The sequence below is a fragment of the Vigna angularis genome, chromosome 4 (assembly GCF_016808095.1).
Source record: "Vigna angularis cultivar LongXiaoDou No.4 chromosome 4, ASM1680809v1, whole genome shotgun sequence".
Lineage (NCBI taxonomy): Eukaryota > Viridiplantae > Streptophyta > Magnoliopsida > Fabales > Fabaceae > Vigna > Vigna angularis.
The window spans coordinates 29,352,044-29,369,729 of NC_068973.1; the positions used below are offsets into that span (position 1 = coordinate 29,352,044).

General features: G+C 35.6%; 2 protein-coding genes and 1 pseudogene across 2 annotated transcripts; 1 reads left to right on the top strand and 2 right to left on the bottom strand.

The window, feature by feature from the left end:
- Positions 1–1,650: 1,650 nt before the first annotated feature.
- LOC108329910 (putative pentatricopeptide repeat-containing protein At1g77010, mitochondrial) lies at positions 1,651–4,640 on the bottom strand. The gene has a single exon (XM_017564291.2). It carries the CDS (start codon positions 4,396–4,398, stop codon positions 2,362–2,364), a length of 2,037 nt encoding a protein of 678 aa, XP_017419780.1. The 5' UTR covers positions 4,399–4,640; the 3' UTR covers positions 1,651–2,361.
- LOC128196261 (SWI/SNF complex subunit SWI3A-like) lies at positions 4,438–6,478 on the top strand (annotated as a pseudogene).
- A 608-nt stretch (positions 6,479–7,086) lies between these two features.
- On the bottom strand, positions 7,087–10,244 carry LOC108329863 (pentatricopeptide repeat-containing protein At3g26540). The gene has a single exon (XM_017564218.2). The coding sequence runs from the start codon at positions 10,139–10,141 to the stop codon at positions 8,063–8,065; it is 2,079 nt and encodes a 692-aa protein (XP_017419707.2). The 5' UTR covers positions 10,142–10,244; the 3' UTR covers positions 7,087–8,062.
- Positions 10,245–17,686: the final 7,442 nt, after the last annotated feature.

The window sequence follows — 17,686 nt, forward strand, 5'->3', positions numbered from 1 at the left end:
CTTGTGCGTCCCCCCGATGGCCCCCGATAGATCTCCGTGCTAGCTACTGTTCCCCCACTTACAGCGTATTTCCCCCACGTTGGTCCTCCTTTACTCCCCGCGCCTCCTTTGATCACCCTCGATACCAGCCCCGATTGCTCCACATCTCGTGCCCTTTCCATCGCGATTAACAAATCGCGAGGGTCGTATGGTCGGACAAGATCCCTTAATTCCTCTTGGAGTCCTGCAAAGAAATACCCCAACAACTGTTCCTCCGTCACGCCATCCGCCTGAGCCACCAGGATTTCGAACTCCCGAACATATTCCGCCACCGATTCCCGTTGTCTCACTGCCGCTAATTTTTCGAAGATCGTTCCCCGGTGTCTACCTCCAAATCTCCTGACCATCGCCTCCGTTAACGTCGCCCAGGTATGTTTCTTAACTTTTCTTCGCCAAAAGCGAAACCAGTAGTTCGCTTCTCCCTCCATACAAATATACACCAGCTTCATCTTCTCCTTTTCGGTTACACTCTGTATTTCAAAAAACTTCTCTGCTCTTGCGATCCATCCCGTCGGGTCGATCCCTTCGAAAGTGGGTAATTCCACTCTCTTCATCCAACTCTTCTGTACATCCGCCCTTTCTTCCTCCGATTCATCCTCCGCTTCCTCCTCCTCCGTCTCTCGACTTCCATTAACCGAATGACTGCCCTCCGAACTCCTTCCCTGGTTCCTTCTTCTCTCGTGTTTCACCAATCTTCTTCCACGGTCGCGATTCCCGTCTCGAACCCTTCCTCTCATCTCCTCTCGAATCTCTTCCAACATGGCTTCCATGGACTCGAACTTTCCTTCCCACCTTTCCTCCAGTGCATTCATCTTGTTCTCCATCGTGCCACTCCTCCGATCTGGATCCGGCAGGTCGGACCAAATCTGTTAGGTTCTTTTATGCATAGAACCGTAACAGATGATTCTCCCCTCTCACAACACTCAAACAATAACAAAGAAATGAATGTATGAGTATTTCATTAATTCTGTAAAGTATGTCAAACAGAATGACAAGTAGGAATCCCAAGGAAGCCTCCCTTCCTCCACTGGAAAAACAGTCCAGTCTAATTTCCCAAGAGTAAAATATTTGATAAAAAACCCCTCTCCACTTATTCTACTACTATTTATACTATCTTGCCCCTCTAACAAACTTCTAACAGACTTTCCCTCTTAACTTCCTTTCCCGCCTTTATTTCTCCTAACATACACTTTTATTCCTCTATCATATTGTTTATTAAATTTTAAAACATGTAACAAGATTGTCTATTATAAGACATGGAAAAATGAACCTAGAGGTTAAGCACAGTTAACTAAGGAACTATAACTAACTAAGCAATTAGAAAACTGAAAAATTAAAACTGGAACACAAATGAAATATCTATAGAAACAAACTAATCCAGTTTAGACTACTAATGGAAAACTGAAACAGAATTTTAATACTAAAAGCACTAGAAGAAAGTATTCAAAATCTAAAACAGTGAACTAGAATATCCTAAACTTCATGGGTTTATTTATACATTTAATTTCGGTTTGATTTACTTACATAAAATTTTCTTTAAAACTATTCATCTTCTTTCTTTAATTTAAAAATATAGTCATTTTTGGACTTGAACATGGATCATTTAAGCCAACTAATAAATTAGATATTTTTCAATAAAAATAAGTAAGCATGTGAAACATGGACATAAAATTCAGTCTGGTTAATTGTGGGCTTCATTGGAGCACTGCAGAGAGGACTAATTTACACATCTAAGTCCAAAACCAATAGCAAAGGAAAGGAGTGTAGAGAGTCAATTGTATTTGGAGGGAATGGTAGGGTCGGGGAATTATTGGGATCAAAATCCTTTTCCTCTTACTTAACGTCCCAAAACGTTTGCTTTATGATAAATACCTATAGCACCAATGCAATCACAACATTTGCATAATTCCAAATATTCCAAGTCTGCCAGAAGAGAGACTTTGTTCCAATCAGCTAGACTACTAAACCTGTGATAATTTGCAACGATCTGCACAACTGGGTAAAATGTGACATTTCAGAAACCATTTTTTGCTTTCAATAGTCCAACACTCAGTGTCATGTATTCTGGGTAAAAACATTGTGCTTCAGTCTCCTACTAGACACCCACAACACTTTTAGCAAGAAACGGACTTAATCCAACTTCTGCTACATACTTTTAAGCTGCTCGTTGAATCAGTCTCTTGAAAACAGCAAGTCAGCTGAAAATAAGCCAAAACAATTTGGAGGGTAACGGTGGTTCCAAGCTTATTGCGATCCAGAATTATCCTCTTAAGATTGGTTAATATTCACCTGGAAACTACAAAGGTCAGCAGATTTTCTAATTCAGTAATCTGCCCAACTGCAACCAGGAATCTTCTGAACATGCTTTTCTCTCATCAGTTCTCTTACTAGTGCTGACCCTTCCCAATCCCCAGAAGATGCAAGTATGTTAGACAATTGTATATAAGCACCTGCATTTTCAGGATCAAGCTGAATGATTTGCTCTGCAGCCGTCTTGCCAATACTCTTGTTTCCATGAGCAATGCAGCCTCTCAATACTGACAACCACATGTTTGCATCAGCCTGAAAAGGCATCCCTTCCATAAGATCCATTGCTTCCTCGAAGCATCCTGCTCGAGCAAAAAGATCAACCATGCAAGAGTAATGTTCACTCCCTGGATCTATATAATAGTTATGTTTCATAGTGTGGAACAGATATCTTCCTTCTTCAACCAGACCACAATGATCACAGGCTGAAAGAACTCCAGTAAAAGTAATGGCAGAAGGTCTGAAACCACAATACCTCATTTCGCTAAAGAGTGTCAATGCTTCATTTCCACATCCATTTGCGGCATACCCCATCAACATTGTGTTCCACGAGACTTCATCAGTTTTTACCATTCTATCAAAAACTTTACGCCCTATCTTAACAAAACCACATTTACAATAAAAATCAACGAGGGAGGTAGAAATAATCTCGTCGGAGTCGAGTCCAATGGTAATAGCTTTACCAAAGACCTGCTCACCAAGTTCAAGGGATGATTTGCTGCCACAAGCACTGATAACACTAGCAAAACTAAACTTGTCCGTTTTTAAGTCCAGTTTATTCATCTGACAAAAAACATCCAATGCTTCACTTGGAGACGCATTATGGGTTAAGCCAACTAGGATTGAATTCCATGAAATTAAGGTTTTAGTAGGCATCGTATTGAAAATCCATTTGGCATCTTCTATCCTTCCACAATTGGAATACACGGTGATCATAGTATTAAGTAAAACGGTATCATAAGCTTTGAGCTCACTAAACAACTTGCAAGCTTCACAAGGGCTTTGACATTTGGAGTACGCATCAAGCAGAGCACTAGCAACCACTACATCATGAGTAGCCCCAGCTTTAAAACCGTAGGCATGCATTTGCCTAACAAGTTCTACAACGAGTAAACCACTGCCTGCACTCAAAACATTAGCAACAGTAGACACGTCTCCCCTCATACCATTCCTAAGCATTGCCAAGAAAAGATTCACTGCTTCCGTCTCCTCACCGTTGGACACGTAACCTGAAATAATCGAATTCCACAGCACAACACAGGGATCAACCTTACTGTCAAAAACCCTTCTCGCCTCCCTCATTCTGCCAGCGTTTGCATAACCAAATATCAAAGCTGACAAGGAGAATTCATTCACTTCCCTCACGGAACTCATAACGCGAGCAGCACCATCCAAATCACCACACTTGCCATACAAGTTAATCAGCGAACTGCACAAAACCCTGTCAAGCTCCAACCCAAGACCATCAACGAAAACACGTGCGTGGACTTGTTTCCCACAGTTGAGAGCCAATAATTCAGCACAAGCCCCGAGAACGGTGGCCAGCACAAAAGCATCACGATACATTATTTGTGCAGGGTCAGAGTTCATGCTCTTGAAGAGAAAAAGTGCTTTCCCAGGATGCCCATGTCGGGAATAACTATGAATTATGGAATTCCAGACAAGGTGGTTCTTTGAGGGCATTGCATTGAAAAGAGAGTGCGCTAGTTGGAGGTGTCCGGACTTGGCGAATGAGGAAACGACCATGTTCCATGAGAAGTGGGTCTTGTGAGGCATGGCATGGAACAAGTGGAGGGCACTTTGGGTGTGGCCTGAGTTAAGGTGGGCTTGGACGAGGGTGTTCCAGGAGAAAGGGTTTGTGTTGGGCATTTCATCAAACAAGTGGGACGCATCCCGGAGAAAACCGCAGCGAGTATATAGTTGAAGAAGACGGTTTGCGACGGTGACTGAGTAATTCAGAATGCCAGTTTTAAGGAATGCCACGTGGAGTTGTCTGCCTTCATGAATGGAGGAGCAGGACTGAAACGTTCGTGCCAAAACTTGCAATTCCATACCATTGTATTTACATTCTTTGCATAGGAATGGGCTTAACAGGGATACTACGGCGAGCCCTCTGCTGCCGACGCGGAGAAGGAGGAGGAGGAGAAGCCGTGCAAGGTTCGCCTCGAAGAAGGAACCCTCAATGGGATTCGGGTGGCGGCCACGCCGAACTCGTTGAAGCCGATGTTGGTGCCTCGCGGTGCGAAGACTGATGGAAATGCGACCGGGGCTTCTCTCAAATTGCCGCCGCTCGCCACCTATTCAGATATTTATGGGGATTTGATTAGGCAGAAAGAGGGGAACCGTGGGCTTAGTGGTGGCAAACGTGGTTCAGGACATTACCGATGTACCCAGGTTATTTCTTTTTCTTAAAAAAATATTTTATTTTTTTTGTGTATTGATTGATTGTGCGATTCTTTGGTTCTATTTCCTCTTCATATGAGTGAAGGAGTGGAGGTCATCTAACATTTTGTTTCACGTAGTGCTATTTGGTGCTTTGCACTGGGTTCGTTTTAAAATCTTCTACATTAAATTTATGCCCGTAGAAGTGTGAATATGGGAGGGATTTTGAGAACTGCATGATAACCTTTATTTCTCATGCTCTGAATCGAGGAGACTGTTTTCTGCTTCGTATACTTGTAAACCATTTCCACCCTTACATATGTATTATATTGATCTGTTGGAAAATGGAGTTTATTGACTTCATTTAACATCCCCATGGCCTCTTGAATGTATGCTGTCGAAGCATGTTTGAGTGAGTCAAGTGAAAATAGTGGCAGGCATGACACTGTCTGGACCGAGGGTGAAATTCTTCTACTTTTGGAATCTGTTTTGAAGCATGGGCATGACTAGGAACTTATTTCACGAAGTGTTCAAACCAAGACTATACTTGATTGTATCTCAAAACTAATTGAGCTTCCTTTTGGAGACCTCATGTTTGACCCTGCTCACAGAAATGTAGTTTATTGACTTCATTTAACATCCCCATGGCCTCTTGAATGTATGCTGTCGAAGCATGTTTGAGTGAGTCAAGTGAAAATAGTGGCAGGCATGACACTGTCTGGACCGAGGGTGAAATTCTTCTACTTTTGGAATCTGTTTTGAAGCATGGGCATGACTAGGAACTTATTTCACGAAGTGTTCAAACCAAGACTATACTTGATTGTATCTCAAAACTAATTGAGCTTCCTTTTGGAGACCTCATGTTTGACCCTGCTCACAGAAATGTAAACGTTAGTAGTGCTAATGGCATCGTGGTTAACAATGCAAAACAAGTTCCATAATCTTCATCCGACTAGCAAGAAATTTCAAAAATAAAGGACCTACCTCCTAAGCTTACAAATGAAAATGAGCAGAACGGAAATGCTGTGAAGAGAAGTCCTTCCAAAAGACAGCATATTAATCCCGTGTCAGATTCCAGTGGTTCGATAATGAACCAGGTAGTCTTGAATTTCATGTCCTTCTGTTATTTTTCTAATCTGTTGCATTCCCTTTTTGTTGACTCGCTGTGGCGTTATCTTATGTGTAACATTTTTTAATTTTGTGAAAGGCTCATATCATACCTGTTTACAGTGTGTAAATGCCTCTTTTGCCATCTCATCTCTAGTATATATTGAATGTCCAGGAATAAAAAGCACGAAAAAACGTGCATATTGGTTGTAATGTTTGATATTTATTTTAAATAAAGTTGCTTTCGAATCAGTTATTGCTTTCACCTCCTTCAGTATGACCATGGATTTTATATGTATTGAATTAGGTGGGACTGATCTCTAACGTGGTTGACCCTCGTATCACAGCTGCTGCAGCTGATGCTGCTGTTTCAGCTCTGTGTCCAAGGGAGATATTTGACGTTGAAGAAGATTCAGCAAGGTCTGCCCGAAACCTTAGTTTATTTTCATTAATGACATTTTGCTGACTAGTAAAATGTCATACTTGTTATCATCTGTGTCAGACATCTTGAGGGAGAAGGTGGTATTTTGATATTCTTTTGACAATCCTATAATTTCAACTTCATTTTTTGCATACATTTGCATCCCCCAAATTTATTTACTTTCCAAGATATGTGAAACGAAAGAACTTTGGCTCCTTCGATGCAAGTTGTATAAATAATGATAATTGTGATACTTGTCCATTATTTTTCTTCATAACCTTTGCTGTTTTCCATGGTATACTTCTCAATACTTACAATACCAGATTAATTTGTCAGTAAAGTAAAGTTGTGTAATCAGGTGGGCATTGTATTAGGAAACCATATCAGGGAGGGCAATGGTTACTCAATGGTGAGTTCATGTTCCTTGTCAGATGAAAGTTTGAGCCAACACCTTATGATAGGGCATTTTAAGGATTTGGATGGGATTTACGTGGGATTGTGATGCTTCACTTAGAGCTTGAGCTATGAGAGATTTTCAATAATTTAGGATCATCTGCTAATTTCTCAATTTAATGGTCTCAAGTTTTCCGACGGTAAAATTGTCTCCCTGTTTCCAGATAGGAAACACTTAATATTTGATAGGTAACCCATTTTAGGGCAAGGATTGCTTACTTAACATGAGCTATAAAAGTCGAGGATGTAGTATAAAACATTTGAGAAAAAGGGAATATTTATAGGGCTGCTTAAAAATAATAAAATACTATAGACACGGAAGTATCAGGTTAAGAATAAAGAATTCAATAAAAGAAAACTAAGAAAAGAGTTAATAACTAAAAACAACAAAACAGTATAAATTTCACTCCCAAATTTTGGAACAATACACTAGAGCATAACAGGCACAACCCTTAGAACCTAAAGACTAAAGCTACAAGTAGAATTAGTAATAAAACCTGTCAACAACATTAAAGCAATGAAGAAAAGTAAAGAATCAAACCAGATAGAAAGAATGATACTTATTTTTAACATTAATTGGACAGCAGAAACATTAGAAATATTACGAGGGAAGTAAAGAAAATGAGGAAAACTTCTCCCTCTTTAAATGTTTACTCAGAATAATCCAGCTTCCTGCTTTACCATCTTGCCGAGAATAATCCACCGTATAGTTAGCAACAAACCTCCTTTCATTGGGGTAATTTTGATTGAGGTAGCAATCATACTTCAGCATGCCAACTGTCAATAACGATCCTTCACATTTCCCAGCAAATAATTTCGTTACGGTCTAGAATTTCAAATCCAGTGAAAAGCTTCCTTACGCAATTTATTCTCCAATCGAGAAACAGTTTGTTTCAAAATACGACACTTCTGGTCAATGCCTCTATGTAATATGATTTACTCCAATGAATGTTAAACAACAATCCAAGTATGTCAATCATCCCTCCTTGACGCCATTATCAATTGGCAATGTTGCGATAAAAGCGGAGTTTGTCCTTTCTCTTTGTATATGCTTATTATAACTTGAAACATAAACTTCTCATCGTAAATCTTAAAGCTTGCTGCATCCCAGGACAATAGTCACCACGATCATTTTGCTTCAGCAAAAGTGGAGAATGTCTTGCTCACTACAAGGGCAGAAAGTATCCATGCTCCGGCAGCACACCCATGTATTAACCTGATGGTCATCAATATAGACCTTGATCAGTCATATTCCACTGCATGTATTTGCCATGTGACTTACTGTCTTTATGACAACACCAACATCCTCTGCCCTGGCTGCTACAATGCACGCACCCTAAAGGTTGAAATTAATTAGTATTTGAATGCATTAATTTTTTCTGTAATACATTCTCCCAATCTTGACCACTCATTTTTCTGACAAGCATCAAGAACTCTCTCCAACATAGGAAGTGTGGGCTCAATGGTCATTGTCCTCATAAAATTTTCAAGCTCATGCATGGATCCATGCCGACTGTAGAGTTCAATCATGCAGTTATAATGCTCCAGCCGAGGAAGGACATTGTATTTACTGCTCAGTGAGAAGCATTCAGTTCCAAAATCAACTAGGCCTTCTTCAACGCATGCCAGCAGAATGCCCTTTAAGGTCACATGATCTGGCTTGACGCCTTCTGCTTCCATCATCACAAAAAGTTCAAGCGCTTCTTTACCCCTATGATTGTGACAACATCCCAAAATTATGGTGTTCCAAATTATCACATCCCTAGAAACTGCTCCCTTCAGAACCTCAATAGCAGACTCAAGACAACGGCATTTACAGTACATGTAGACCAAAGCAGTTCTCATTATAGTATCTATCTGAAATCCATGTCTAATGATGAATCCATGAATTTGTTTACCGTGGTAAAGGGCAAAGGTATTTGCACAAGCTAACAAAAGGGTTCCAAATGTATATTTGGTTGGTTTTGTCTCCCACTGCATCTCTGAAAACATTGTTAACGCCTGTTCACTTAATTGATGATGCCCATAGCTAGCCAACAAAGCATTCCAAGAAACCTTGTCACGCCACTTACTCATCTGGTTAAACCAAATCTTGGCGCTGTTCAAGTTCCCACACTTACCATACATGTCAAGAAGGGCATTGCTAACCCTAATGTCCAAGTGGAAGCCATGTCTGTAGATGTATCCGTGAATCTGTTTCCCCGTTTCATGATCCGAAATACCCGCAGAAACATTTAACATTAAACCGAGTGTGACATGATCTACATATTTAATCTCATTACGCATGAGATATACAAAATCTAACGCCTCGGACCATTCAAAGCACCGAACATATCCCGCTAACATTGCATTCCATGAAATCACATTCCGTTCAGGCATCTTATCGAAAAGCTTTCTTGCCTCCAAAGTTTTCCCACTCTTTGCATACGCCGAAACAATGGAAGTCCAAGACACCAAATCTCTCGAACCAAGCAGATCAAAAACCCGAGAACCATCCTCCAGCTTGTCACACTTGACATACATGTTCAGAAGCGAACTCGAAATAACATTATCATCTTGGAGGCCCAACTTCACAACCACCCCATGAATCTGCATACCCTCCTGGAGTGCAGACAAGCTTGAACACGCAACCAGAGCATTAGAGAAAGTAAAATTCATCGGCTGAACCGCCGTGGAAAACATCCTCGAGAACATGAAAACCGCTTCCCTTGCGTCACCAGCATCAAGATAACGCCTCACGATCACATTCCAAGTGACAGCATTAGGCTGCGGAATCTCATGAAACATCCTGCGAGCATCAATCATAACCCCGCACTTCGCATAGACATCAACAAGTGAACTCCCAAGAATCACATTGCCACAAAAGCCAAACTTTGTGACCAGCCCATGAACCTGCTTGGAAAGAAGAAGCTGAGAACCCGCACCACAAAAAGCAAGAACGCTTGCAAAAGTAACCTCCGAGGGCAAAAAGCCGGACCTAGTCATACAGAGGAACAAGGAAAAAGCCTGGTTTGGGAAACCCAATTGGGAGTAAGCAGTAATGAGGGCGTTCCAAGTGCCGCCATCTCGTCTGGGCATTTCGTCGAACAGTTCGCGGGCGTCCCGGAGACAGTGGCATTTGGCGTATGATTCGATGGCGCGGTTTAGGAGGAAGATCGGGGGATTGGGGGAGAAGGTGAGCAAGTGGGACTCGACCTTGCGAGCCTCGACGATGGCGCGGTAGGAGGAACATAGGCGAAAGAATTGAGCATAGAGAGAGTACGGGAAGGGTTCTGGGAAGGCGAAGAGAACAGATGTAGCTTTTCGGATACGACCCGCTTCGAGGTAAGTGAGGATCGTTTGGATCACTGCTTTGGTTTCGGGTGGTTGCCGTGGCTTCAGGTTTTCCTTGCGGAGGAGCTGGTTCAGTACGGAAGCGGCACTCAGGCCCATGCAACACGATTATCCCTCACAGCTATTCGCTCTTCACTGTATTTATTAGGAATGGGCTTCACTGGGATATTTTTTGCAACACCCAAATGCTTGGGCCCAAAACAAATCGCGGGTTTCGGCCCAAATCATTATTTAAATGAGAGTGTTGCTCTCTCCACCACCACCAAATCATTCACTGGAATAAATAAATAAAACTAATTTATTTATAATTATATAATAATGTTTTTAAAAAATTAAATAATATTTATATATTAATTTAAAATATAATAAATTAAATAAACTAAAAAAAACTTACAGATGTTATGTAATCACATCCGTTAAGAGATATGGGCACATCCATTTACTTAATAACATAAAAAGTTTTATAATAATTAATTAAATAATAATATATAAATTAAATTAATAAATTAGTATGTTACTAAATAAAATAAAACTAATTTATATATAATTATATAATAAATTTTTTTAAAAATTAAATAATATTTATATATTAATTTAAAATATAATAAATTAATAAAAAAAACTTACAGAAAACGGATGTACACATCGTTTACTTAATTTTTTGTATAATAAATAATTAAATAATAATATATAAATTAAATTAATAATAATTAATTTACTAAATAAAATAAAACTAGATTATATATAATTATATAATAAATTTTAAAAAATTAAATAATATTTATATATTAATTTAAAATATAATAAATTAATAAAGTAAAAGAAAATAAAAAAACCTTACTACACATCTGTTTAGTTAATAATATAAAAAATATTATAAAAATTAATTAAATAATAATATATAAATTAAATTAATAAGAATTATTTTATTAAATAAAATAAAACTAATTTGTATGTAATTATATAATAAATTTTTAAAAAAATTAAATAATATTTATATATTAATTTAAAAATATAATAAATTAATAAAAAAAAAACTCAACAAATGTGACACATCTGTACGGATGTAGCATATCTGTTTGAAGAATTTTTTCTTCAATAAATGTTGATATCTGTTAAAGAAAAGAAGTGGGATATAAAATATTTTAAATATAAAGAGTAATTTTAAAATTAAAAAAAAAACATGGTGGTACATTGATCAATATAGAATGCTACAGAGAAACCCTCTTTAAATGAATGAAACCATGGATAATAAAAGAAACGCGTGGAAGTAACAAATCCAAATAATTCAACAGAATTTGGCCACAGCAGTCTTCGCGCCACTCGTGGGGATTTTAATTTGTCTCTTTTTGTGGCTTCAGCTTATAAAAACTATGAATAAAGACGTTTTTGACTTTGAAATAGGCTTCTAGATGAGCTGCATCATTTTCTCTAGAACTTTTATTTGTTTAGTATTATTTAGGTGCTAGATTTCTTGGTGCTTGTTTGGTTATGTTTGTTGGCCCTGCCATAAAAAAAAATTGATGAATGAAAGAGAAGCATGAATAAGATTATTTGTGTTAGTTTATTCTCCCTCGTGATCTCGCCGGTGCTCTGTCTCACGTAGCTACCCTTTTCTTCATCAATATTCATATCTTGAAACACACGTAAGATAGGTATGCACGTTCCTAAAGTCCACGAAGAACATTTTAATTTCTTAAGGTTGTGCTTTGCAACAGGTGTAAAAGAGAATAGCGAGGTGAGGAACCAGTTGTCACTTCTAGAAAGCGAATTAATGGAAGAAAATCAGAAAAGGAAATTCAGCATGTTAACGAGATAGTCTCTGAAAATTACTTAGCTAGGGAAGAAACAACTATAAGAGGCCGTAACCACAGAATATGTTTTACTCACCAGTCATACACGTGTATGACATTCATTCAAAGTAAAACTCCAACCTTAATGAAACAACAAAAGGTGCATGTCATCAGTTGATATAACAACATCATTAAAACATACGAAGAAGATCAAAATATGAGCAAAGTCAAATATTAGCCGTCAGCTTTACGAACCATTATAAATCCTTTGGCTGCGCTGCAGGGGCTGCTGCCGATTCAATATGTTTACTTAAATACATTTTTCAATTCTCTAATATAATTACAATTTAAATTTTATTTATGTGAGGTTTTATCTCTCTGCTCTTAGATATTAAGTTATTAAGAAAGTGAAATTTTTATTTGTCCGCTCTTAGATATTGCAAGAAAGTGAAACTTTTTTATATATAAAAAAACTAGTACGGTTAAAACGGGTTATTAGATTTCATCAGGCTCGGCCTACCACGAGTCAGGTGAATTAATCTAATTTGATTCATTTATTAACGAATCGGAAAAATTTGAATTTGACCCGATCCACATTAAGTTGACAGATTAAACACTAACTCACGTAGTCACAAATTTTTTTAAAATAAAAAGATACAACCTTTTTGTAATTTAAATAAATTTCACTTTGATACAATTCAAAATAAAATAAAAAAGTAATATACAACTCAGATATAATCCAAAGTAAGTTTAAAAGACAAATAAATAAGTTTATAATATTGATTATTTTTTGTGTTACTAATCCACTTATAAGATTAGAGTCTTAAATGAATAAATTTATAATATTTTGCTCTCTTGAAAATATTCTTTATTACATAAAAAAAAAAGTGTGAACTAATAATATTGAAATACAAAATAATAAATAATTAAATTAAACTAGGTGGGTTGGTGAGTCAAATTGGCTCACCACGTGGACCAGGTTGAAAATTGACCCGTATAAAAAATTTCATTTTTTTCAAACTTAACTCATTCCAAACTTATGGTAGATCGAGTTGACCTACAGGTTATAATCAATCTTGACAGCACTAAAAAATTGATTAGATATTGCAAGTTAGTAAGAAAGTAAAATTTTCATATATAAAAGAACAATAAATTTAAATATGCTTTTCTATTGAAATACACTTATATTTATAGGGTATCGAAATCTTATATTTTTATTTGTGTAATTTAAATAAATAATATAACGGTTAAAAATGTAACATCCCAATTTAGTAATATAAAACTACTAAAATGAACATTACATGGATAATGATATAACAAGCACGACAAATTTACTATGAATAAAATTCTTCACCTGAAGAATAAAAGTACAACCTAAAGTGCAAGCTTCACTCCCAACCTCCCATTGAGTCAACTGAAAGATTGTATCCCTAAGCTCACATCATTAAAGTGATCATCGCAAAAGATAAACAACACACAAAAGACAACACAAAAACAAGGGTAAGCTAGATTTAAAAAGAATTCATACATTGATATAACATACCACATATACATAAGTATTCATGCAAAATAAACTAGTTCAAAACATCCTAACATGTTAGGACTTAGACTTGACTGTCCGGACTTAGAATGATTGTCGAGCTATGACGTGTTGTGCACTCGTGGTGGCTTCTACTGCTTTGCAAAGTCATTGTCAATGGGTTTCACCCTACCACACTCAGGAGGTTAGTCTGTTTCGGGCCTTGGAGCATACTGGAAGCCTTCAAGACTAAGACCTCCTACTACTCCTCACGACATGGACCAATCCTTTCTATGTGAGAATGAAAGACCATTGGAGTTTCAAGATAACCCCCAAGACTGAGCTCCTGCATTCATTCTAAAATACTTGAACCTCACCAAGAGCATTCACTTTGGAACTTACTTTGAAACCACATACTTTCACTTTAAATCATAACACTCGGCACCACCATGTAACCTCTCTGTGAGGATCATGTAATTACGTCCATCAACCATACTTCCAATACATAGATGACCTCAAGAATCAAACCTTATGTATTTCAATTCATATTACTATTCAATTCATACTCCACAACAAGTAGTAGAAACCAATCATTCAAACATTCACATACATTGTACACACTTTAAGAAAACATATAAATCTTAGTTAAAAAAAATTTGATATTTTCGCTCAGCGCATACCATTTGCTAAGCGAATAAAACTGACAGTGCTCCCAGACCTCAACAATTCGCTCCGCGCATACCATTCGCTAAGCGAAAGTCCTGTGGTAGAAACATCCACCTCTACCACCACTCGCTGAGCGAATCCACTCGCTCAGCGAGTCTGCATAATCTACAACACCAAATTATGCAGAATTACGCAACATGTACCAATTTTTTTACCAATTTTAACTATTTTTTCCAACTTCTAACTCTCCTAGATTGTGTTATATACTTAATTAAACTTAACTAAGTGTGTTTAAACCCTTCTACCATCAATCTAAACAAGTAGCTACAAGATCTCAATCAAAAACTCACAAAAGCTCAACTTAGAGACTCAAATTGAATTCTACCACTTGTGGTACAATTTCAAGTAACTTAAGAGCTCTAACAAATCTCAAATGACTTACCAAAACTCTCCAAACTGACCATTTGAGCACATAACCTCTAACTCACGTTTTCACTAGTTCACTTCCTCAGTTTGAGTTCTAGAATCAAGTTGAACTCTACACAATCACCACCACTCACTCCTAACTGAATTTTCTACCAAACAAAGTATTGAACGTGACTCAAACCAATTCATAAGCAACTCAAACTTCATCCAATTAGTTCATCAATCATTTCTCACCATTTCACTACGTTAGACCCTATTTTAGACCAAATAACCAACAACCAAGATTACTCTTTTCCTTTAACAGTTCAATTAGCACAATTCAGTTCATCAACATCAATTTCGCATCACAAACATACACACAACATGTTCCACATGTTTACAACATCCATCAACATACAAAACATGAATTTCACCCATTACTTAAATTATTACTAAAACAAAACAACATTTTTCAGCTAAACAGTTAAATCCTCATATATCATCAAACTCATACCACATACTTCAATTAAAAGCAATTATCTAGCTTCCCTTACCTCTATCCAACTCGCACAGCTCTAGAAATACCCCAACCGAGGCTTGCACCACAAAGAATTTCTAAAAACACCTACAAATCACCGATTGACAATTAAAGAGAAACCTTAGAACCTCAATTGAACCAAGAAACAAAGAAGAGAGTCTTGATCCATGCAAAACTGAAACATCGTGCATGATCAAGAACCCTAGAATACCAAAGAAAAGGGTTTTTGACTTACTTGCTCTAAACAACGAATTGATCGGTTGAGGTTGTAGACCTTGACGCCGTGATCGTCTAGGCACCTTCTGATCGTCAAATAGATGACTTGATATCAAGAACTCTTAGAGAAAAAGTAAAGAACTCTAGAAAAGTGGTTTCTAGAGAGATAATACGTTCTAAAATAATCAAACTCGCTTACAAAATTATTTATAATAAAAATGTTTAATATTAAAATAATCGAGTCTCAGTTTTTTTAGATTATCACCACTTCTAAAACACTATTTTTTCGGGTTTCAAAAAAAAAATATTATTAAAAGATATTTAATGACTGTTTAAAAAATATAAAATTATCAAAATTTTAGTAATAAGTCATTGTTGGATTGTGCTGTGTTGCCTGTTTGAACAAAAAATTACCATTTCTTTTGAAATAAATTAAAATAATTCATGCAGTATTCAATTTTTATGTTAGTTTTAGCCGTTAATTACCTAGGTAGAGGAATCAATGACAGTATGTTTCGGCGTCTCATGTAACACGTTACTTGATATAATTTTTATTTCAGTATACTTATTTTGATTTTAATTCCTCTATAAATAATACTTTGTTTTTATTTTAGTCCACAATTCCACCATCCTTTAAATTGTGGTTATAACAACTATTGTGAGTACTTTTCAGCATGATAGAGTAGAGTAATAGAGAAGAGTGTATCCATTGACAAAGCTAAAATCTTACATAATTTATTGATGCACAAATTTCATGAAAAAAGTAAAGATAAATTTGTGTAATTTTAAGGTTGTTAGTTAACTAAACACAACTAAAGATAATCTTACGTGATTAATTAATGCACAAATATCTTCAAACGGAGGTGAAAAGCGTGTAATTACTAATTAGTAGGTATTTGTTTATTAAAAAAGACTAATTATAGAGGATTCAGTAGTGTGTTTTTTTAGGGTTTTTCTACATCACACCATTTAGTTAGACTTGTGTTTATGAGGAAGTTGTTCCAAGAGAAATTTGTTTTATTCGAAATGTTTATCATCATTAACGTAAATTAGAAAGAAAATGTGAAAATGCAAGTTAACGAATAGAAAGAAAATTAGAATTAAAGAAAAAAATAGGGTCTAAACAAAAAGTATTAAGTTAAAAATAAATAATAATTTAATATAAATCAAAATACAAATAACATAAATTTATATATTATGACTTGACGTGCTAAATTTAATTAATGGCATTAATAAAAAAATAGTTAGATTTGTAACTAGTGAATAATTTAAAAACCAACCAACCTCAATTATAATAGAGAAAGTGGATTTTTCATTTACAACCACATAATAAATTATACAACTCTTAAAAACTCAAATTTCACTTTAGTATTATTAATTATCCTTAATCATTTAGTATTATCCTTTACCATTATAAGTAACATCATTAAAAAATTGAAGTGTCAGGTTCTATGAATACTATCACATAAAAATAAAATAATAATGTTTACATTTTTCTTTTTAACACATAACCCGTTTAATCCACCGCTTTACAAATCGAAAAGACTATTTGTTTATTCACTAAAATAATAATATAGGTTTCATTTTTTATGCATTAATTTACCAAAAAATATGATTTTTTAAATTTGTAATTTCATTAAATTATAATAGTACATTTTCTAGTACTACTTAGTTTCTGTAATTTTATTTATACAGCTTTAAGAATTGAATGTAAAATAGTACAATAATTTCAATTATAAAAAAAACTAAACTCTTTTGTATGTAAACAATGAATGACTTCAAGAAATTCAATCTTTGAACCTAAAGTACGCTAAAAAATGTTTATTTTAGAAAGAAACTCAAGAATATAACAAAAATAAGTTCAATGAATTGGGGTCGTGAATTGCTTACTACATGGATAGAACATGAGGAAAGATTATAAGAAGGATAAAAACGGTACAGTGTAAGTAAAATTTTACGTTTATATTAATTAAATAGTTTTGACGGATGACTTTGATAAGTCTTATAATTTACGTTTATAGTGTAAGTAAAATTTTAGTCACTTTTGTAATTAGTTCAAAGATTTTATACAGAAGTTGAATGTTTTCTAAGATAAATTATTTATAGTTTTTGTGAAAAAAAAAATAGTCTTATATGGTTAAGATAGAACTATTGTTTTTCATTTATCAATCATTTTGTATTGTTGTATCATTTTTTTTAGTTGAATTTATTAAAAAAAAAAAATCCTCTTCGTGATTCATAAGATGTATTTCATAATTAGAGTTAGGCAAATGTAATTTTATTTAAGTTATGAACCCATTTTGGTTTGGTATTTTGGTTTGGTATGTAATTAGTATACCAAAAATGGATTAAGTAGACTGATCCACACCACTAGAAAATAGGTCAAAAATTACAAGTTGTCTTATCATAGGATGGGTTGCAGATTGATCATCTAATTTTTGTTTTAATTTTTTTATTTTTAATATTTATTTATATACACTTATAGATAAATATTTAAAACATGTTTA

What these genes read in the sequence shown, in the direction of transcription:
- LOC108329910 (XM_017564291.2), bottom strand. Translation starts at nt 4,398, where the DNA reads ATGGAATTGCAAGTTTTGGCACGAACGTTTCAGTCCTGCTCCTCCATT.
- LOC108329863 (XM_017564218.2), bottom strand. Translation starts at nt 10,141, where the DNA reads ATGGGCCTGAGTGCCGCTTCCGTACTGAACCAGCTCCTCCGCAAGGAA.